General features: G+C 44.0%; 2 protein-coding genes across 6 annotated transcripts in view; one reads left to right on the top strand and one right to left on the bottom strand.

Moving 5' to 3' along the window:
- Positions 1-23,696, top strand: part of LOC135914030 (venom metalloproteinase antarease TserMP_A-like) — a 91,751-nt gene that overhangs the window by 28,261 nt on the left and 39,794 nt on the right. For 2 of the 3 annotated variants that reach the window (XM_065446737.1, XM_065446738.1), the window contains exon 13: positions 3,208-3,336. In XM_065446737.1, coding sequence (XP_065302809.1) covers positions 3,208-3,336 — 129 coding nt within the window. Of the gene's footprint in view, positions 1-3,207; positions 3,337-5,451; positions 5,758-23,696 lie in introns of those variants that run through there. The other variant, XM_065446739.2, reaches the window with a different exon arrangement.
- On the bottom strand, positions 6,642-22,474 carry LOC135914028 (trans-1,2-dihydrobenzene-1,2-diol dehydrogenase-like). 3 transcript variants are annotated; one of them, XR_010568197.2, is made up of 8 exons: positions 22,062-22,474; positions 19,937-20,048; positions 19,122-19,285; positions 17,988-18,240; positions 14,486-14,610; positions 12,513-12,663; positions 12,294-12,400; positions 6,642-10,554 (listed from the first exon to the last, which is right to left on the bottom strand). XR_010568197.2 is itself a non-coding variant. In XM_065446736.2 (7 exons), exons 1-7 carry the CDS (start codon positions 22,152-22,154, stop codon positions 10,460-10,462), a joined length of 993 nt encoding a protein of 330 aa, XP_065302808.1. In that variant the 5' UTR covers positions 22,155-22,466; the 3' UTR covers positions 6,642-10,459. The 3 variants fall into 3 exon arrangements, 1 of the variants encoding a protein (XP_065302808.1); XR_010568196.2 differs by lacking the exon at positions 12,294-12,400 and having other exon boundaries at positions 6,642-6,914; positions 7,696-10,554; positions 22,062-22,466; XM_065446736.2 differs by lacking the exon at positions 12,294-12,400 and having other exon boundaries at positions 22,062-22,466.

Raw genomic sequence — 23,696 nt, 5'->3', positions numbered from 1 at the left:
ATCACTCACGGGTGTGCTTAGTTGCGATAGATGCGTTCTTGCTGCGCACAATGCTTGGAACGTAGACGTTCTGTACTTTGTAATGGCTCGAAGCGTACATGTATGATCGCTAGTCACTCGCGTACTCTGTGAGCCGTCACGAAACGTTCACCTTCGAATATTCCTGTGCTGTCGGTGTAGTCGCCGTCACCCATGCTTCGAAGCATTAAAGGGAAGCTGAAGACGTTTTAGAATTGGAAGAGTTGCCGTGGTTTCGAAGGCTGCCAATGTAAAGTTCAACTGCTTAAGTTATTTTGTGAATTGTGCGCGTTGCAGCGCTACAATCGCCGTTTAAATTTTTGTTGGAGCTCTACCCCGTCGCGCGCCAAGCGTAGCGGCGAAAGACGAGGCGCTAGTATAACGTCCATACAGGGTTCACGTGGGCGCTCTACTCGAATCACGCACACCGCCGATACTTAGGTTGACGTCACGATCATCTTCGCCATCAGAGCCCGTCAACCAACGCGTCGCGTCTTCCGCAGACGCTGCGGCTTGTTTTTTTCTAAATAAACCGAGTAACGCTGACTTCCGGCTTGTTAAACTATGATTTTCGTATTCAGGGGGTGAAAAACTATAATAATTCGATGAAAGCTCACTTTTTTTTAAGTTCTTCAGCTGCCCTTTAACTCAAGTGTGCGCCCGTTATCTCATTCTTGAACGTTGGCGATAGTGTGGCCGTAAGTTTGAGTGTTAGTTAGATGCGTATAGATAACGTTCTAGAAACTTACTATGCCACTCGTTAATGTGTAGCGAGTGGTACTCACTCTTTCCAACGTTCCTTAGTTGAAGTCCTTTCCTTGGAGGTTAGTGACACAACGCCGGCGGACGAGTGAATTCTTTTATCCTCGAGGAGAGCCGTGCATCGTGAAAGACCGGCAACACAAGCAGTCCTTGTGTAGCAGTGGTCCATGAACTTGATCCCACATATTCATTTCATTTTTTAAAGGGGTCCTTAACCGTCCTTCGGGCTTGGTAAACAAACGTAACTCGCGGATAGCGTAAGCGCTGCTGTGAACATCTCGCCCAAATAGTGAGACATTTAGCGTGTCAGCTATTCCGGCGAACTGGGGCGGTTTGGCTGGATTACCGGGTGATCGGGGGCGTAAAAGTGAGCGGCCAGATTGGTGACGCCAGCTGGTGTTGCAAAGCTCAACCACCTAAACACAGAGCCAATTACTATATTCTTCTTAGTTGGGGTGTAAGTTTTCGACAGCGGCGTAATTGTGAACACAATTACGCCGCTGCCGAAATTTGCACCAGCAGCGGAGCAGAATAAAGTAGGTTACTGCAATTTTAGCTCTGTTTTTGTCTGGTTGATCTCTACAACACCAGGCGGCTTCACCGCTCCGGCAGCTCCTTACGCCCCCGACCATCCGGTAATCCGCCCAAACCAGCCCAGTTTGCCGGAATAGCGGACACGCTAAAAGTCTCTATTGCTGTCATACGCGGCGCGTGAAGCGGACAAGCGGAGCATGACATCACCTTTCCCTCAAACGCTCACTTTTCTACAGAAGCCTGATCCTCATTCCCTTCTGGTGACTTTGTTTTGTAACAAATCGGATTTCCATATACGGCTGCTAGTTGCCAACAGCTGACGTCAATCAAGAAGGTTGTTTGGAGCAGTGCTCTTCTTGCTGCTGATACTGTGTATGTTTGTTGACGAAGTTCAATAAACAGGCTGAACTAAGCGAAAATGTGCTTTCGAATTCTGATAACAATTACGTACTTCCAGAAGAAGCTGACAATTGCATGCTCACGTACGCTCGGCCACGCACGCCTGCGTATAAATAAAACTTGCAATAAACTTTGGCCACCCTACTTACGGTGTCGTAGCCGGAGGGCCTCGCTAATTTCGACTTGTTTTGAACACTCAACTAGGGTCAGACCACATGCACGTTTGGCAATGTGCGTTCACTCCTGGCCGCTTCTGGTTAGTCACCTATGCAGTCTAATTGATAGTGCTTCAAAAATGCGCGAGTTAAATGTGGCTACTATCCGTCGGTCAAGCTGGTGAAGGACAACGCCGATATGCACCATGTAGCTTGGTCAGACTGTAGCATATGATCGCTAGCACGCACTCAAACCTTACCGTGCACAAAGCCAATGCTGCGCATATGCGCTACAGTAGCATGTAGCTGCGGTCTGCTACGTAGCGTAGATGCCGAGGCCGCCAGGGGTGCCGCGACATGTCCACTGGTTAAGCGCACTGCGACTCGCTGAGGACAACCGCTTTGCCTTACGTTTGGTGTGTCGTAGGCGCCGGAATCGGAAGTAGTGGCGTCCACGCTAACATCCAAAATCAAATTTGAACTGCGCGCCACGGTGAAATTTAGAAAGAGAAGCGTTGTGGGCATGCCCCGCCCCGCCGTACGCTTCGCAGTGGAAAGCATTGGAGAAGGAGCGGAAGTCGTGCTTGAAAGCCGCGCTTGATTGCCAATAACTCCGCTTCTGCTGAGCGCGTTGAAATACGTTACGCAGCAACGTATTTCTGAACTAGCTTAACTTCATATGTATTTCTCTTCTTCGATTAAAAGTGATTCGGGGTCCCTTTAATATGTCAATCACTATTCATTCAACCAGCTACTGCAGCCGTATTGCCGCTATACTGTTTCACATGTTGCGGTACGAATAGATCAGTACAGTGCGTTAGCAACCACCTAGTTAGATTCGCAACAGCTCAGTGCACAATTTAGTAAGGCAGAAGCGGTAATGGTTTCCTATTGGTGCGCTTTCGCTGAGGAAACGTGCGGCGCACCGCCGAAAGCGCCATCTAGTTTTCTTAAAGCAAACCGCTCTGCGAAAAGCGTCTGTAGCACTCCGGATTGCGGTATTTCCGCTGTTGTTTCACAGCACGGCAACGCAGGCAGTGCTCCTGACGGCCAAAGCTGCCAGAGCATGAGGTTACCAGCAGGTCTAGTGAAGACATCTCGTAGACGCAGCTTCGTATGCTCATATTCAGCCGGTTTTGCGCATTCTGTCATTGCTTGATGCTGCCTGCGCAGTCCGGCGCACTCAGCATCGCGCGTTCTAGACAAGTTTATAGAACTTTGTACAATAGTATAACAGCCGCTAAATGCAGTTCTAATCTGCTCTATTTGCAGCTCTAATCGAAGAAGTTGTCAAACATGTTTCAAAAAGGAATTCATAAACATTTAAATTTCATTTCAGCCTTGGGAAGGCCTCGAAGAATACAAACTTGAGAAGTGCATGATTACTTGCAAGGACCCAGCAAGACCAGGAAGACTTATGATCGACGATGCTCCAGATGGCATTGAGTGCGAAAAGGGAAGTCGCAGGGTAAGCGCAGAAAAGCTCGTTGTTTTTTTTTCTTTTTTACTCAGAGTCACGAGAAGGAAAATCGTTCTACCTGTAAAGTACCACGAAGCTACAAATGAAACCCACGCGGGCTCCCCAGAAATTCTTGCAGTTAAAAATTCTGTCATTTTTTTTTACCGCTTCTCATTGGTAGTTGCTCTATCACCTGGGCTACGACAGTGAGTAACAATTTTTCTAGCCAGAAAACGTTGCGTATTTCTGCACATAGTACAGTGAAAGCTCGTTAATTCGAACTTCAATAATTCGAATTTATGGATAATTCGAACTGTACGATTTGGTCCGGCCAAGCTCCACAGAAGTGTATGTATAAAAAAGTCCGTTAATTCGAACGCGAAAAGGTTCCCTCACGGATAATTCGAACTACGATCGCCTGGCACACGGCCAGAGAAACGCGCCTACTGCCTACACACAAGGCTGTATTGCCTCCGAAACGGAGAGAACGGCGAGAGAAGGCAAAATCGGAAAAAAATCTAACCGACGCGGGGTCAGCCAGAAGGCAGCGGCAGCTGCCGCCTCTCCGTTCTACATAACCTCCGAGACTTCATGCCCGTTGCGAATCTCGGAGGCTTTGCAAATCTTGTACAGCTGCTAATGTTGTGCGGAGATGGCACGGCAAGCGCCATCGTAACACAGCGAATCAAGTACGTCGCAGCTGCGCTTGCAATCAAGAACCAACGAATCAGGGCCTTCGCCACCTTCACATGTTCAGCGTCTTTGTCTCGGCAGTCTTCATCGGTTGTGCACGTCTGTTTTCAGCTTAGGAGGTATCGGCCATCGCGATTCATTGTGATGGTGTTAAGCCTCGGCTAACGTTCGTTTCGGTGGACATCGGTAGTGTGGCACAGTCGGACCCAGAGCTTCGACTTCAAGATGGCGTGTGCCCGCTGCACACGCCATCTTTTTTTGACACGCCAAATTTCTGACATGCCCTACTGCTTCCAAATCGCAGTGTACTGTTGCCCACCTTCACTTTCGTTAGTTCGAACTTTCGTTAATTCGAACTGAAGCGGCTTCCCCTTGCGGTTCGAATTAACGAGCTTTTACTGTATTTGCTTACTGGGTGTTATTGTTATAGCTGTCGCGTATTCGAGCTTGCCTTGCCATCTAACGTGCCAGCACCTTGGTTAGCCTAGCTGGTAGAGCGACTGGCCTCGGGAAAGAATGGCATATTCGCAGGCAACATTCTGTGGCAATGAAGGGATTAGCTACAAGGGTCGACCTTCTACGCACAAGTTGGTGCGTCAAGTAGTTAGGCCGTGTTCGAAAGCGCTTTCCGCTTCTTGGAACAGATATTGGATAACCAGTGTAGCTGCCAGGGAGGGACCATTTCGCACTTGCCTAAACGCGGAAAAAGAAAGCAAAATAAAAATAAAATTTATCAATCAGTGGTGTCCGCTGGCTCATTTTGCCGTTGTACATAAAATGATCATGTTTCCCAAAGCGCTCTTCTGTGCGCTTTGCCTTCGTAGCTTTTCCTTCATTGCCACAGGAACTTGTCTGTAAGCATAGTGTAGGGTTCGTAGCCAGACTATATCCCGTAATTTTTTTTCTCAACTGCGAAGCTTTCTATCTGAGAAGCCCATCTGGGCTTTCTTTTTTTTTTACTTCCGTGACACTTTTAGAATATACAACCATTTTCTATATTAAGAAACTGCGGCCACCTTGCTGATTTTCATATTATTCTTAATTTTTTAATCAGATAATTCTTCTTTCGCTCTGTACACTATTCCTGCACCGCTTAAGACACTGATCTAGAAGGCCAGTGCCAATCTAATAACCTTCACTGTACATCCACCTAACAATAACTTACGAGGGATTATCAGTTTCACCTCTGTCCAAAGGTAGGTTTCACTGTCGCAGATCGCGCGCGTATACCTCACGCTAAGCCGTGAAAGATAAACTACATGAATCAATTGCGCCATACATCTTGCGAGCCGCAATATATCACATGGCAGCGCAGGACTGCAATATGATACTCAGGCGAATTCAATACCATCGCGTGCACGGCTATAAACAGGTGCTTTTTACCAAAAGTCAATCGATCAACTAAGTAACATGCCTGTCTTTATATTGCAGATGTGCATAAATGGAGAATGTACCCTTCTCGAGAATCGACCCATGTGGACATTTGAAAATGATCTGAAAGTATCTGTCACGTGAAATAACTAAATTGAAGGAAATAGACCATAAATCACGCCATCCACAGCGTACAGTATACAATTGGGCCGGTCAAACATATTCGATTACTTTTTTCTGTCATGTATCTTTCCACCGTTTCTTTTTTCTTTACTTCTCAGATTTGTTTGATTCAATCCTAACTTTCTAGTAGATTACCGTTCTAAAAAGAGGCATTGAAAGCATAATCTAGACATATTCAAATAAAGAACAAATGTAGATCGTTTTCATACTCTATTTTTGTCGCCATTCACTTGCTTGATTTACTTTCTTTAACTTATCCTTTAGAGTGTTGAACGCTGTGTGGGGACTGTGTACAAGTGCAGCTTTTGAATGCATTCAGTGCGTTTTAACTGAGGTTAAAATGAAGAGGTGCAACTTGACACAATTTGCTGCTGAGCTTCAATGCACACATATGAGTGCTTCCAGATACAGGATACGCTCTAAGAAGGCTTAATTATTGGAGAAAAAAAACGAGATCAGCCATATGCACATCATGTTAGATTCCACAAGCATTTGAACCTTCGTAGAATAATATCCCTGCTTTTTCAGTTATCAAATTCTTCTTTATCGAAAACTGCATATACCTGTGAACTACGCAAATGCAATGAGTGGACACACTGTTTTGCATTTATACACACATACGTACTCTCAAACACACACACACACACATGCATACGCGTACATAGACAAGAAAACCATGGCCAGGCGGCGCTACTGCGCCTCTTGACAGCGCCCCCAATGTGGAAGCGTCAAGCCGGGCGGTCGCGCCGTGGCGCAGTCTCCACTTTGTTTACATTGTGTTGTCCGCGCTTTTCTTCGCTGCTCGTGCTCACGGCGCTCCGTTTTCGACGGCGGCAGATCGCCTGCTTGCGCAACAGCCATGCAAAGATTGCCGTGCGGTTTCAAGAAGGCTGCCGACGCCGACAGCTTTTTTTCGTGGCGGCAACCTCACGATAGGGGAGCGTCTGCTTCCGAACGTGTACGGCGTTGAACTAATTGTGGACGGTGATGTGATAGTGAAAGCCAAGTGCGTGTCACAGGTGTCCGACAAGATCGTAGACGACGTCGAGTTAGAGGTACACACTATGTTCAGAAATTTAGCCACATTTATTTCAATTACAACATAAGTCACACTGGCAGCAGGAACTTCTGTTGTCATACTACTCGATGACTGCAGATCCATTGGGCTGCTTCTTGACGGTTCCGTCACTTCACAAAGGCTTGTTCTGGAGTCTGTTTCACACGTGTCTTGCCGCTGCTCAAGAGCTGCGTCGCTGCAGTAGGAAAGCACATGTCCCGGTGGTGCTGACTGCTGAGAAGACTGTTGTGATTGCCATTGGTCTGTTTGGCGCCGCTTCCATCTGCATCGCATATGAATGAAACAGTATGTGTGCCTATTTGTTGTGGGGATTAAATACTCCCAATAATATGTTTGCAAAGGTAACGTTCCTGTGATAGTGTGCATATATTATTCTACAAGAGTGCTACCACTACAAGTTACGATACTTGCACACTTAGATACATAGAAAGCATGGGAAAACAACAAACATAACGCGCACGTCTCGAGCGGCTGCTTTCCGATCTGCCGCTTCCCGACGCACGAGACGACCGCGGCTTGCATTAAATACGGTCTGATACCACACACAAGTAGCGCGCGGCCCCTTTCGTTACCTGCACAACTAGTAATTTAAGTTGCAGCGTTTGGAAAATGGAAATAATTATCTTGAGCTCGTCCATGCCAATCGCGAGGGAAGGCACAGTGCAATCAAATAAATTCGGAGGTTCCAAGTGCCAAAACCGTGCCAAAACCACGAAATCAATATGAAGCCCGCTGTAATGGGGAGTCTCAGGAATAACTTTAAGCTCTGGGGGTTGTTTAACGTGCACAAAAATCAAAGCAAACGGTAACAAGGGTGTTCTTGCATTTTGCCCCTATCGAAATGCGGCCGCCGTGGCTGGGAATCGAGCACGCGTCGTAGAGCTTAGCGGCGCAACACGCCTGCATTTACCGCTAACAAACGGCGGATGCCACCACAATTCAACAACGCGACACGACTAAACAAACGGCCGTGCACTAAAAACAGGCATATGACTATTCCGCTTTCAAGATATTACACGCGAATGCGAAAGTATGAGACTTACTTGACTCGGCGCACTGCAGTTATCTATGCTTGTCGTCTGTCCTTCTCGTACCACTTCCCAGGAAATCTGCAGAACTTCACGGGCGGCGTAGGACCTTTCGTGTTTTCGAGGCTGATGTGGCAATCAACAACACATCAGTATTGCGTGCCACCTTTCCTGGCTGATGAGGCCGCACTCGGCCTCGCAAAAACCACGCGCACGAGCGCTCCCGCCGTACAGAACACAGGCGCGCGCTAGCGCAGCGACGACCCTCCAAACTTCCATCGGTCCGCTAGGGGAGCATTCGGCGCTGGTGCCGCGCGGGCAAACTTTAGGTTGCCTCGTCTATACGTGCACAATTGAATCGTGTGCATATATATATATATACATGCATGCACATACATACATACATACATACATACATACATACATACATACATACATACATACATACATACATACATACATACATACATACATACATACATACATACATACATACATACATACACACATACATACATACATACATACATACATACATACATACATACATACATACATACATACATACATACATACATACATACATACATACATACATACATACCACAGCCCCGCTGGGTTTATTGAAGGACTGGTTGAAACATTGCATTAAAGTGCAGAAACAATCACTCAATGGCAAATGAGTGAACGTCCGGATGTGAAATGAACAATGTTCGGATGTGGAATGAACAATGTTCGGATGTGAAATGAACAATAAGAAACACAAATACAACGCTACGTTAGAATCTATGTGACGCCATGGTTGTTTGAGTTAGAGAGGTAGCAGCGATGCCTGCCAGGTGACATTGGCACGCCCTCGTCGCCTGTTTCTGTTACCTATGAGCTTCCCGAGGAGGAAGGCGACGTTCGATGCTTGTCTAGGAAGGTGTGTTCGTGAGATGTGTATGGCACATAGCGCTGCGACAGATATTTAAATACATTTACGGCTTCGTAACCCTTGTGCCACAGTGTCACCTACATTCCGCGGTATTGGGCCGGAATGGGCACAAACGCTGTAGCATGTACCCAGTAGCATATACCCACCCAATGCCCATGTTTTCTGTTCGGGCACATATCCAATAACAAATATCCAGTGGCCCAAATGTTCTGCTCTGCGAGACAGTAGCCAGCACATAGCCAGTGGCCCTAGTTATTGATATACATCCACAAATATATCCGGCGAGGAAACGACGACGAACGCCAAATCACAGGGAATAGGCAAAAAAAAGCTTTGCTTTATAGAAACTGCGTTTGCATAAATTCATTTAAACTGGAACTTTAAAATGTCAAGGCTGCGATAGCTAAAGGTATGTAACTAAAGGAAAGAAAATTTTATCATTTTTTAATTAGTTTGTTTCTCAATAAACATGTGAACTCAAGAAAGTAAGCCATTTAGCCTTGGTCAGTACTGGTGAATGCAATAGTGTGGGTTAAATTAACCGAAACACTTTTGATGGACCGTGGTTACTGTGGTTAGAATAATAAAAAAACTTTCGATATTACATCCTTAAATATAAAATCGATAGTTAGCATCCGATAAAAGTGGATGATTTTTTATATACTAAGATAATTTAGGTCTCCCAACAAATCTGGGGCTGTTATTAAAATGTATACAGTATTCAATGCATTGCGCGAAGTTGCATAACGTACCGCCGCCGATCTCATTTACCTTTTTTTTACGTGTAGCTTTAGCAGCTCTTCAATTAACTAGAAGATGGCAGAAGAGTTTCTTTTGCATTCTGGAGGGAGCTCTTGTCTCAGAAGTCTTGTCATCTTCAGCACATCAGCGAAACTTGTATCTCAATCAACAGTCTTATGTTGTCGGACTAATGTGACTGCGGCTGATGGCGTCAGCATCACTGCAATAGTGTGCTGCCAAATATGCTACGGCAGGGCCTAATTTTCAATATAAATGACCACCTAAACAATAGAAGATTGTATTGTCCGGCACCTAATAGGCGTTTCAAGGCAGCGAACAATTTTTATTATCACGCTGTCTCCTTACACGACAACGTTCACTGTAGGAAAAAAATAAACCTTTCGATGTTTCTTTATATTGTATTAGAAATAAAGATATATATAGAATGCTCGGTTTCGTCACAAACTTGTATGTTAGATATGCATAGCTATGAACATCAAGTAACTGTATATTTGAAAATTCGTCCATATACGAAACGTGACATTAAAATCCAAGAAATCAAATGTCCCGAGATAACAATACAATAGAAGTAAAAATCTAAATACCCTGAACTTTTGCAAATTTAGATGAACTCAAATCATATGAAAGCCGCAGAAGTTCATTTTTGTTGCCGGTTTTATTGTACATCTCTTAATTCCAAATTTGAAACTACTTAAACATTGCCCAATTCAACACTGTGCATTTTCAATACATTTTTATTATGTAAGCTTCGGTTACTCCAGCCTAATTACTTTTGAAGCCCATGATCAAACTGTTGGTTTTATGAAGTTGAAGCATTCGAGGCGACTGGTAATATTAGTGAATGGCATGTTCTGCTGAACCTTTTGAACATACGCAAGCTTGTCAGCAGCACAGTCAGCGCTTAATCATGGTCAACGTTTACAGCAAAAGCAAAAGTGAAATGCAAGCCTCGAAGGTTACCTTATCGAAAAGCAAGAAGGCCAAAAAAATAGGTATACAAATCCTTGAAATTCAACAATTAAGTGTCACCAATCAGAAAATTATGGAATAGAGCATTCCTTGATGTATGCTGCCACTATCTTAATACTCTACACCGACTTGCTTCAAGATTTCATCCAGCATTTCTGCAATCAGCAATGAATCCTGATGTGTCATCTTAGGGCTTTCAAGAAGGCCTGTAAAAAGTAAAAAGGAAATGAAGACAAACATTTTGCAGGCGCTGGATGGAAGAAGCTCTTACGCGCTATCAATTCTTAGGGCTTTCGTAGGTGAAATGCATCTATTTTCCGCTGTCAGCACATGGTTTGCACATGAGTAATAAGAACAATTTGGGAAATTTTATTTTTTGGACCGTTTAAATCAACCATGTCAAGGGCAAGCTTTGGCTCAGGAGCTCTTAACTAAATACATTGGAACAGAAATTATTTTTTTCTCCAACACCTGCACCGGTTGTATATTTGTCACAATTAAAAGATAGTATTAATCTCTAGTGACTGCAGGAGCATTTCTTTATTTGCATCATCACAATGTTTCGACAAGGTCTTGAAAACTGAAATATAAAAAGACTCGAATGTCAAGTTTACAAATCTCGAATATAGAAAACATAACATTGTTTTAAAATGCGTCTAATAAAACATCTAAAACATACGAAATTGATATATTGTTAACAGCTGTGAAATATGTCAATCATCTGAGAGTAGCAGTTTTACAAAGCTTTCGTAAACAAGTAATAATTTCACGTAAGCTGTAAATTCATATAATATTTTTTTCCTTTACATACCTAGCGCATGCAGTTTCAAAAATTGCGATAGATCCTTTTGGTGCAGGTATACAAATTGGCAAACTTTTTGTTTTTTCAAGCTCACCAATTTTCGCAAATGTTTTTTAAACCTTACATAAGGATTCGCTGTTTATACTGTGACAACTTCACTTTCTCTTTAAAATGCCACAAATTTCATTCAAATCGGTCCCGATGCTGTCTGATAGAAGCATTTCGGCATTTTACTTGTCATATTTTAATAGATGGCACAGCAGTTGGTCGCAAGCTGAAGCTTGATCCTAATGACTGCCTGAAAGGCGCGAACGCATGATCATGCAGTATATAGCGAAAAAAAAAGAGACAGGCAAACGAAATGTCCTTCACTTTTCTTTGCTATACATCTTTTGTTCATGCGCTTGCACCCTTCGGGTTGTCATCAAGATGTACCATCTTGCCTAGCAATAAGTTTTGCTATACTACTTCCTTTTAAGTTCATTGCTCTACCATTAGTAGGTTAAGATTCCGACTTGATAAGCCAAATGCAACACGCATAAATTGTAAACCGTTCATTCCAATGCTGATTTGCGTAAGAATGTGCTGTGTTTTTATTAAAACGGCAACGCTTGTAGATTCCTTGTGCAGAATTCTGCTTGATGGATCAATCAAGAAGAGTTCAATTCGAAAAATCACCTGTACTTGTGAAACCACAAATCGTCATTTGGTGTCATTGAATAACTTTATTAAAAGGTGACACTATGTGTTTGATAACTCACAAAATATATATTTACGATGTCTTCTTTTCCTAATAAATTCACAGCGGCTATAACATTCACAAAAGCCAGCTTCTACGATAAAAGCAGGTTTCGCTGTTATTTTGTTCACATTATAATCACTCCACTGCATGCAATCGAATCTGAAGAGCATTTACTATACTGTAGGGTAAACGTTTGTAGGTCATGGATGCTTTTTCTTAACAGCTGCAGGTAACATGAAGCAAAGCCTTTTTAACAGCTAATTTTCCTATCCTTTGTTCTCATTGGTATGTTATAACAGCTTAAGTTGTTGAGTGTATGGGGCGATCATAAATGTTTATGGAAAGTTAGGTGGAAGCAAGCACTACAATATGTAATATTATATGATGCTTGGGAGACGTACTTTGTGCAGTGCTAGAATGTGTCGATCGATGCCTCTATGAGAGTTGACGGCATGCTAAGTGTAATCCCCGCAATTTGGGACACCGTGGTCCCAGCACAGAAGCGCAACTAAAGAGGAACACGAGAAAGCAGAAAACATACCCTCAAAAATTGAATTGCAAAGCTGTCGAAAACTGCTATCACGTGCATTGGTAGTGAATCTTTTTTGGAGAATTCTCACCTTCACGTAAACACCTCCTTACTTCTTCTGCCTGGTATCGCAAGCCAGCTGTGTTGGGGAAGTTGTGAGGCACGGAAGTTGGTGGAAGCTGGAACTCGACCTTTCCGGCTGGCGACTCGACGCAGGTTGGCGCATGAAACGGTGGGTGCAGCTTTGAGGTGAAACGCATTGGAGAAAGAGCATTGTAATCACTTTCACAGTAACCATTTCAGCATGTGGCCTGACTGCTGCCAAAAATAGGCAACCATGCGCAAGACATGTAGCAACACAAAAACATAAAGCGAATTTCTTCTATTGAATAATTGGTTTCTCTCTTGGTTTTCACTGAGAACATTCCAGGAAATCTAATATCCGATTTTGAACGCCATACTTTAAAGCTCACTACAATGTGCATTTTATGGTTCTATAACGACGAAATGCAGCCACCGCCCCCATACGGCAATGAAGTCTTCCATACATATTTTAATTCCTTTCATAGGAAAGGCCGCAACTTAACGGGCACAGGTGAACAAGCCAACCGAATAAGAGCTTTAGTTGCATAACCAGTGCGAAATTTTACTGCCGGCATATGTCTTCATGTAAATAATAATAAAAAGGCCGCACGCTGACGAACACAGACGGACAGGGAAAGATTAGGAAAGTAATTAAAGCTAAAGCAACTCGTTTAACAGCAAATTCGGAAAAATAAATCTTTCTGTTAGTGCTCGCACTGTTTACAAACGCTTTATTATTGTTTTAAAAGGCAACAGCACTCATATTCAAAGAAAAGAAGAGAGGAAAACGCAATTTTTCTCACTCTATTATCGGGTACACCGTTTCAACCATATCAGTCTTAGTTGTGGTGTTGAAGTCATTGTGGAGACTAGTGTAGGCGCTGATGCAGACATTGGTGGCATTGTTTGGCTGCCCATGTCACGGTTAACTGTGCGGGATAATTCGGTGGTGCCTGTCCGTATACTGAATACGAGTGAGCTAACCAGCTCGCCACACTTCAGAAGCGTCAATTTAACACGTGCACGTAGTGTAGCAGGTGCGACAAGCTCTCAACCAACACGGAGGCAGCCCTAACACATCAAAGCAAAACTATATGCGTTTTAGTAATGATGAAATGACATCCTGATTACATTTTCTCGGCTTCTGACTTGCAGTCCGGGAACCATGTGAGCAAGCTGTGCACGCTACAGGTCGTTTATTTGAATAGCTAAAAAGAAAGTCATAATTCTGTAGGTAGGTATGCTTTAAAGTACGCTAAAGACAAAAAACACAAGCCTTAGTCTTAATATGAATTCAGCTTACTACAGGTACCAGGCCTTATTCTTGTAGTTATGAAGTAGGTTCATTATCTTTTTTTTTTTCGAAACATTAACTTCTGCCGCCTTTCCACTGCAGTGGCAGAAGGAGCCGGAGAAGGAGGAGGAAATAAAGAGAGAAGGCAGGGATTTTAACCAAAAATGCAAAGGCTTCACAAATATTGTACACGCTTAAAGAAGCATATTTCTGATCATGCGGAGCCTGATGGTTACAAAACACATTACATAAAGCAGCTAAAACCAGATAGAACACACGTAACATATAAAGAAGTGATTTCAAATACAGTCTCAGTTAAAGCTAACATGAAGTGCATAACGTCCTCTGTATATGGCTTCATACCTCTATCTCTATTTTCAGGCTGCAGCTATATATTGCATTCAGCTAACAAATTCCCTGATGACCAGCTTCTCAGTCTTTGCTGCCAGAGACATTAACGTCCTCCAAATGCAGCTTTCATTGCATCACTGGTTCATGATTTGGGTCACAGGTGGCTTGCCTCAACATGAGGGCCTAGAAAGCACAAGGCTACAAAACAAAAGTGTGCAATACCAAAAACGAAAAAACGGGCTTTGGCCCATGCTCTCAGGCTTAGCAGTGCAAGGCCGTAGCTACTACGCCACCATGGTGGTTCATCTTATACCTTAACCAGGACATTTACTTACGGTGATCGTGCCTTTTGTCCCAGTGATCTCTGCGGTTCCTCGCAACTTGACAACGCCTGACAACGCAAATGTCGCAAGTCGGCCTCCTTTAAATTCCATTGCCACAGCGACGGCCTGGTCAACGCCTGCAAAATAATAATAATAATAATAAACTATAACGGCAGACCGTAATCCTGAAGTAACGTTTATTTAACACGTGAGGTGCTATTGTGAGAATTTTGTTGCCTCGGCTATTTGCTACATATACTCCGATATCATCCAACTTCGCCCTGGCACACGCTTGCCAAGGCCGTCCATGAGCATGGCGGGATGATGGCTCATGACGCCGACGCCGGGCGATGCAATGACTAAGAAAGAATGACATAGATGGAACGACAAAGGAGGTATAACGACGAAAGCATGACGACAATGAGATGTCGATTGTTAAATTATGGTACATTGTAACGACAACAGCATGAGGACAACGGCATGGGGACAAAGATGACGAGTGCATGACGAGAACAGGAGGAAGAAGCTGGAATGACGGTATGACAAGGGATGCATGATAGCGCCTGTGTGACGACGATGCCATGGCAATGTTGGCATGACAACGGCGGCATAATCACGGTTGAATATGAGTGCAACATGATTACGATAGGATGACGAACAAGGAATGATTTCTGTGGATGGACGGAGGTGGTATGACGACGACACAATGACTACAATGGGATAATGGTACTTAAGTAACGACGATCGTCAACGGCAGCGAGACGACGATTATAGAATGACGAGAATCGGATGTCGAAGTTACAATGACGTCGATGCAATTACCGCGACGGCCATCGCGACGATGGGATGACAACGAATGAATGACGTCTGTATGACAACGACCGTATGACAACAATGATGACGTGACAACCAAATGGGGACATATGATAACGACAAGTGTATAAAGACAATGGCGTATCGGTCATTGTGCTATGAAACCTGTGTGAACAAGACTGCGTGAGAAAGATGGCATGACGAGCGGCGGATGCATGAGGAAGCTGGTGTGATGACATTAGCACAACACGACGCTACTTCGAGGGCGCTCTGGCAACGGATGAAAGATAGCGACTGTCTCGCGATGACAGCATCACAAAAGCGGCATAATCACGAATGAATGAGAACAGTATGATTATAATAGGATGGCAAAAAATATCGATGTCAATGGAGCGACGAAGGCGGCATCGAGATGACGGTTTGACGACAATTAGATCAAGTTACTGAAGTGATGACAATAATAAAACAACCGCGTTACGACGATGGCATGATGACCATAGCGTGACAACGAAGGTATGACTAGAGTCGGATGACGAAGCTGGAATCAAGACGATGAAACAATCCAGATGGCATCATGACCACGAGCCCACTTATTTATTTATTTATTTATATATTTGTTTATTTATTTACTTATTTATTTATTAAAATATATATTTACAATACTTCAAGTACCCCGGCTGAAGGGGCTTTACATGAGGTGTGGGCGAGCATACAAATTCGCAGAAACACAATACTACTGCAGTAAGCACTGAAACGAGTTAGAAGAGAAACGGCAACGAAGAAAAACGTAAAAACTGAAATATTTTCACATCCACAGCTTGAGAAATAGGAAAACGCAAAAGAAAAACCCGAAAACTTATCAAATATGACAATCGACAAATATTGAACGTAATGTGTACAAAAAGTGGCAGTAACCTTTTTTCTAGTTATGGAACAGGGCAAGCAAAAACAGGGAGATATTTAGATAAACATATTAAGACGTCAACAGAAACACGCTTAAGAACAGATGCCGGACAATATGACGACGACAATACTATGAGCAGATGAAGCTATCAGGCCGGCGATTCAATGGAAGACCTTAAACTCGCAGGATCATCATAAACAATGACGCTGACTGGAAAATTATTCCAATCGATGGCTGTTTCAGAAAAGATGGAATGAAGATGAGCAGTTGCGTGAGCATGTGGCGGATAAAGTGGTTTATGGTGGATGATACGACTTGAAAGACGGTATGCTGGTTGGATAAGGGTGTTGCCGGGAGGGATGGTGTGGTAGATCTTATGATAGAGGCAAAGTCTGAGTGTTTCACCACGCCTATCTAGTTTGGGAAGATTAGCCCTTGTTTTTAACTGAGTGATGCTTGCATGATATGAGTAGTCAGAAAAGCTGAATCTGGCTGCACGATTTTGTACCGGCTCAAGTGTCTTGCTAAGGTTGTGTTTATGAGGATCCCAGATCGCACACGCATATTCTAACCTAGGTCTTACAAGAGATTGATAGGCTAATAACTTCACGGAAGGCGAGGAAAATGCGATATTACGTCGTATATAGTCAATGGTGCAGTTAGCTTTGTTTGTGACGTGTGTGACGTGGGATCCCCATGTGAGGTCGCGGGCGATGTTAAGTCCTAAATATTTCATGGGATCTACTGAAGAAATGACCTCGCCATTGATCATGTACGTATTAGTTTGATATTTTTGTCGTCTATGAAAAGAAATTACGGAAGTTTTCTGAATATTAAGGACCGTGAGCCACGTATGATACCAAATTTCAACGTTTATTAGGTAGCGCTGAAGCATTAGTTTATCGGTGGGATTAGTGAGTGAACGGTAAAGGACACAATCATCGGCGAATAGATGAATGTTTGAAGAGATGGACGCTACTTTGTGGCCCAAAGTCATTAGACAGCTTGGGCCACTGGATCTGGGTAGAAGTCGTGGCGACGACGTCGAGAGAAAGAGCGATAGATAGATAGATAGATAGATAGATAGATAGATAGATAGATAGATAGATAGATAGATAGATAGATAGATAGATAGATAGATAGATAGATAGATAGATAGATAGATAGATAGATAGATAGATAGATAGATAGATAGATAGATAGATAGATAGATAGATAGATAGATAGATAGATAGATAGATAGATAGATAGATAGATAGATAGATAGATAGATAGATAGATAGATAGATAGATAGATAGATAGATAGATAGATAGATAGATAGATAGATAGATAGATAGATAGATAGATAGATAGATAGATAGATAGATGCCTTGCCACTCGCCAAAGCTCAATAACAGACCATATCATTTTAAACCATTGCAAAAGGGGTCCGAGGGCCCAAACTGTAAGCAGTCACGTTGGAATTATGTCGTTTTAAGATGGAATCGAGAAATAGGTTTTATGTATGCTTTTATGCGCATGCTCTAAAATCTCTCCCTCTAACGAGAAAAATTGGAAATAAGGACGCGTCAGTTGTGGGAAGGGGGAATTTGCCGCGGTGCAAACAATCGCAGTACCGTTCAAAGCGCCAGCCGGAACTGTTCCGCGTGACAAGCTACCAGCATTCGGCATTTCAAGGTGGCGTCCCTGCCAAGCAGGGTTCGAGCCGAATGGTGTTAAACGTTAGTGGTCAGAAGAGAACCAGCGCATTCATCATGACATCAACCATAAATGCTAGCACATTTACAGCACGCACCTTCGGGTGCTAGATCCCCGCATGCGCTGATCTTGACCGGTCGCTCAGCACCGAAAACCTGGAGGACGATGTTGGCACAGTAGTTTCCCAGGGTAAGCAAAACCGATCCACCGAGCTTCTTGATGAACACGCGGTTCAGTTTGTCCATAGGGTAGCCAAATGTAGAGTGCACATAACGCACTTCTCCTATGGTTCCGCTCCTGAGGAGCTCCTCCATGTGCTTGTACGAAGGCAGGAAGCGGCTCCACAGGGCCTGCATTGTCACGTATCACGGTGGTAAGTATCTAAATGGCATCACCTTTCATGCATTGTTGCTCATGACAGTTACTCACTAAAGTTACTTGAACATACTGTGGCGCTGTAATAAATAACTCTAGCTGCCATGGGCAGCTCATGCATCGTACTCATTCTTCGTGTCATAAAACAAGGCAGTAACTTGTAAGCAAAAGCAGCAAACAATCTTGGCTTACTACAAGCTATGCACCAGATAGCGCATGGCGATTCCTTTATATAGTAGACAGCGGGTAGCTGAAACAGCACTCTGTGTTACATTGGGAGAAAGGGATCAGCTGGCTTTCCCTTTACGAAGTGTTTGAGCTTTCCTTTAAACATATGCAGCGACTTCTTACTCGGAGCTGAGTGAAGAAGCTTATAATACCATGAAATAATACTGGATAGCAGAAGCCCAAATCTGAGTCCTTAAAAATCTGAAGATGACACATCGAAACGCATAAGCTGTAAATAGCGCTTTGACCTGCATGATAATATAAGATGTCATAAGAATTCCCCCTCATCACTGTGCGAAATAAAAATTCTCTCATAATTTTCTAAACCTTAACAAAAGAAAAGGCCTCGACTTCCCGATTCCTTCTATCTCCCGACCGGCTGTCACGATATCTGGCCCTTTGGCTGAGCATTTACGAGGCATGCTGTTTTGGGATTTCCATCATAAGCTAAGTTTGGTCAACAGACTACTGGTTTTGTCTAACTCAAGTGTTCCTAACGAAGTTATGTAATCCGTTTGCCCATGTGTGATTGACGTTACGTCAGATCATTGACCCCTGAGTACAACGTACAGTGGAGCTATTTCAGCCGTCTAATATGCAACAGACACGCATCTTCTCGCATGCAGACCTCCATAAGGAAGAGCTTCTTCTCCTTGGCTATCCGGCAGACGTCTTCGGTGTCCCGTCTGTTCATGGTGAGGGGTTTCTCACAGAGAATATGCTTGCCATTCTCCAGGAGTAGCTTGATAGTCGGGTAGTGGTCCGGGTGAAGGGAGCCAACGTACGCCACCTCTGCACACAAAGCACCAAGTTTAGTTCGAGCTACGACTGTTTGCAAACTGTATTCTAACTCAGAGCTTGTTCAAATTAATGCCTTGACATTTATTGCATTCATCGCTTGAATTCAGCCTCTATGTGCACCAAAATTCGTTACACTGATAATCATTTTAGGCACCTTTTACTCAAGAAGATTCTAACACTCACCTTTTTTTTCTCATAACAGTTAACTTGTTTTTCCCTTTTCTACAACTATTTTTGCAGACTTTGCTTGTGTGTGTGATATGTCTGTGTGTAGTTTTCAACTGTGTCTTAGGATAGTTGACTTTATTGTAGCCTACCTTTTCATTGGTGTGTAGTTATTGAAGAATAACAACAGCACAACGCTAACGTGAAACCTACTTGATCGGAATAGTACTAGTCTATATCGACAACAAATTCAGCATTTTCGCTATTATCTCTCAGTATTATGTGTCTTAAATTCGCAACTCGTGTCGAAACAAGAATTTTTCACTGAGCAGCGCATGACAAATTAATAGGGAGACGTGGCTAAAAGAAGCTCAATCACGTATATACTAAATTGTCCCTAAATGTTCCCAAGCCTATCGACAGCACCCAGGCGCTGGTAGCACTGATATCACAAAGCGCATGCTTATCGTTTCTTACCCACATCTGGGTCCCTTGCCAGCTCCTCATAAGTCGAATATGCTTTGTTGATGTGGTGCAGCTCGGCGAACTTCTTCGCATTCTCGAAGTTTCTTCCAGCGACAGCCACGACCTGAGTGCAAGCCATGGAAACGGCCAATGCTCTTATCACTATTATACCTATCACACAGGCTAAGTTCAGCGCGAAACGACAATGGAGGTTATTGGAACGTGCATTTGTGTCTATTTCTCAGATCCGCTTCCGTATCGCTTTTCTGCTGTCACGCGACGGCACGCCAGTGATATCCGATCATGCATGTGCATCGAGCGCGTTGTGGTAGGTTATGATACTTTATTTTGTCGCCAGTTCTGCGTCTCAAAAGTTCAGGTACGCTCTTATAAATAACAGACAGGCTAGAGTGGTGGTATTTGATTTGACGACCGCCTTCCTCGCTTGCTGCATACGCGCTGCAAGGCTGTGCTTTCGTTTTCTGTCGGGCACAAGCTCAACGAATAAACGGCCCAATGCTTTTGTACTTGACATGTCCTTTCTTCGAACCAGTACGTGTAGGCACCGTCATGATGACGTGAAAGTATTGTGGAAGAAAAGGTCGGGAAGTTACACCAGAACATTGTTCTGTTGATTTGGAGGGGAGAGGGGCGACGAGGAGCGATGAAGAGCAAAACAAGGGCAATGTTTGCTAAACAAGTGCGCTGCGAGACACAATTTCATGCACTCAACCTGACTACGCCGTCCAGTCGAGTCTTGAATGAAAAATACATACAAGTGTCATCGATGTGTTATACCCATCCTAACGGATAGCGAACGGTAAATGAACATGCCCTAATTATATAGGAACTGATAACTTCCGTAGGTGAAGTCATTGACGGCCGCACAATAGGCGCTTATTTTCCACGTTGAAGACGACGACCTAGCAAGCACCTTATTACATAAGAATCTGTGCTGCTTATCACTGAACTTCCCATTGAATGGTTTGCTTGCCAGAAAAGAATAGAGCATTTCAGAATTGTTGCTTGCAAAAACTGATCACGAAGCTGCAAGACGATTTCGTACATATGCTTGAAGAGGCCAGGATGCGCCGTACCCACCCATGTACCACGCATCACGTAACAGCGGTGACGAGAGTAGAGTTGAAGGATGATACACAGAAATTCCACGAAAATTGGAGAGTTGACGATGAGAGTAGGAAAAGCCGTAGCTGTCCGTGATATCATCGTCATTGATCATGCTGCAAAACACTTCGTTGAAGTGTATATGTCGCGACATGAATACATCTTGTGCAGAAGTTTTTGTTGTAAAATAGGAAATCTTGTCCATTCACGTGCTAACATGTGTAAGCATTTGGCTGTTGCAATGCCGGTAAACACAAATCGGGAAACGTAACATTTACAATAAAAAAAATTTTAAAATGCACAATGCACTTGTAAATTGTACTACAACCGCCCTGCAGTATAATATTGTGCCCCTTATTTTAGTGAACCATATTTTGACCTTTACCATAGATCACTGTCACGTAACGAGACAATTGGAAAACTTTCTAACTCCTTTATTATTTTTGCGTTCAACTCCTTAACCTGCCTGCACATAAACGGCGTTCTCGCGTCCAGCTTGGGAGACACAACATAGAACGAACAAATTCACGTCACCTACAGCGTAGCGGCAGCATGTTTCACCAAATAACCGAAACAACTCAACTCATTTTCCGAATCCTTTGCTCCCGCAACTCAGCAGGCACTGTGCCCCCTCTTGTTGTTGCTGTTGTAACCACAAAACATTTCGTGGTAATTACCCCTTCGTGTTGCTGCTGTAACCTCAAAAGGCTCCGCGGCAGTTATTATTGTTGTTCTCCTGAGTTACCAGTTAGCTACTTTCCTTCCTTCTACTTTATGATTGTTCTGTTGTTCGTATATCCAGTAATGATAATAACAATAATATAATAACACTAACTCGCATTTAGGGTTGTCGCAGTTAGCTGACACAAGATGGAAGTTTTTCTTACACCCAAGAACGAGGAATCGCAGACTGAACTCCCCATCAATTCGAAAGCACTTTACACAGCGCTTTGCTCCAAATGACGATGGTCGGGCGCGTACGCAAACACTTGGGTGCTTGTACCCGACTCACCTGGTGCTCATCCCTCGGCAGGTTGTTAAGGCTGTCGACGAAGTCGTTGCAGATGCGGCCGGCGGCCACGATGCCCCAACGAGTCGGAGCCATGCTCAACGCTCTGCCAAAAAGCCGCCGCTTCGACCTAAACCAAACCAGCTCAACGAGCACCGTCTTTCACAGCGAAAACCGGCGCGCAGCAGAGCCGAGACCCGCAGAGATAATCGCCGGACCCCGGAATGTTTGGAAGCCGAATGTTGCTTCCGGCCACAAAGCCGTCTCGTTGTTATTACTCTGGGAAAGGGGGTGCACAGTCCTCTTTCTCCTCGGCGAAAAGGGGAGAGTGCGATGACAAGGCGCCGCTACGCCGAGCATAGTGGAAGTCGCTTTGAGTATTTATTTTACTTCCGCCAAAGGGGCCCTCGCGGCTCCCCTCTTCCCCTGGGAAAGGAATCTGCTGACAAACGCGTTCCACCTACAAGGCTAGCCGGCGAGAGACCTTCACGCTGCCTCGCAACGATAGCGCCGTACGGCGTGGCGATAACAAACAAAAAAGGAAAGAAAAAAAGGGACACCTGGAGGCACTGTTTTCGTTATTCTATCCTGCGATAAAATTAGAAGTGCAGCTAGCCTATTATGAAAGGAGCATTTCCTTGTTTATTGGCACCCCCGTCGAGCCATGGCGTGGCGCGCATTCTGGCTTCGTAGCGTGTCCTGCTTGCAGCTTTTGCGCTTGCAAGCACAACGCTGCAGCAGAAAGAGGGCTTTCTAGTTCCTGTAGCGCCTAAGCTGCGCTGCTAGCAGCAGCTATCGTGTCTACACGCTGGAGATACGCAGCTGTGGGGGCATGTTGATGCCATTTTCCGCGCACACCGAAGTTTACGCACCCAATAAGAGCTCCAGTTGGAGAGGGTACAGTCGCAACATGCCTGCACATGCTCGCTAGGCCGGTGGTTTCTTTCACATGAGGAAATCATGCGAGCTTGAAAGAGAAAAAGAAAAATGAAACCGAAATATCGAACTGAAAACAAGGAACAACGTAAACACGTGCTTCGTTTTCACGGAGCGCGTACTTCGATGAAATGAAGAGCAGCTGTCGCCAAGCGACACGTCTATAACTGTATAAGCTGGCGGAATAAACACACGTCGGTTTGTGCCACACTACAGCTGTGCAGGCCATACACAAATATGTTTAGAAGTCCCGTTTTTTCCTGGCCTATGTAACCCGTGTGAGTTCTGATAGTTGTCAATGAAGGCGTTCTGATTCGGACATATTTCTGAATGTTATTTATCTTCTGCTATGCACGAGGAGCGAGTCTGCTTCAAGTAAGCAAAGTGTTTGTTAGCCTGTTGACTAACGTCATAGCCCGGTCAATTGTGATTGCCAGATGCAATAAGGAGTGAATTCCGTCACTGAAATCGCCAGAATTACGGCAGGACGAGAATACAATAGAGTATATGTAGAACTCGAAACTTGGGCCATTATGGAGCATTAATGTTATCTGGCTTGCATTAAAGCATCGTGACTGTTATCGTAACAGTCACGATGCTTTATGTCCCATTAAGCATCGTAACTGGCAGCTGAATGACTAGAACCAGATGTTAACAAAAAAACAATATATGCCAGGTGCGGCGTTGCGTCTGGTGATGCAC

This window comes from Dermacentor albipictus, chromosome 4, assembly GCF_038994185.2.
Source record: "Dermacentor albipictus isolate Rhodes 1998 colony chromosome 4, USDA_Dalb.pri_finalv2, whole genome shotgun sequence".
In the NCBI taxonomy this organism is placed as follows: domain Eukaryota; kingdom Metazoa; phylum Arthropoda; class Arachnida; order Ixodida; family Ixodidae; genus Dermacentor; species Dermacentor albipictus.
This window is presented reverse-complemented; position numbering and strand designations above follow the sequence as displayed.

Bases quoted from the DNA above. Each gene is read 5' to 3' on its own strand.
- LOC135914028 (XM_065446736.2), bottom strand. From the start codon at position 22,154: ATGGCTCCGACTCGTTGGGGCATCGTGGCCGCCGGCCGCATCTGCAAC. The intron at 20,049-22,061 runs GTGAGTCGGGTA...GCTTGCACTCAG, and splicing joins TGCCGAGGGATGAGCACCAG to GTCGTGGCTGTCGCTGGAAG. The intron at 18,241-19,121 runs GTCTGCATGCGA...GTGACAATGCAG, and splicing joins AGAAGCTCTTCCTTATGGAG to GCCCTGTGGAGCCGCTTCCT.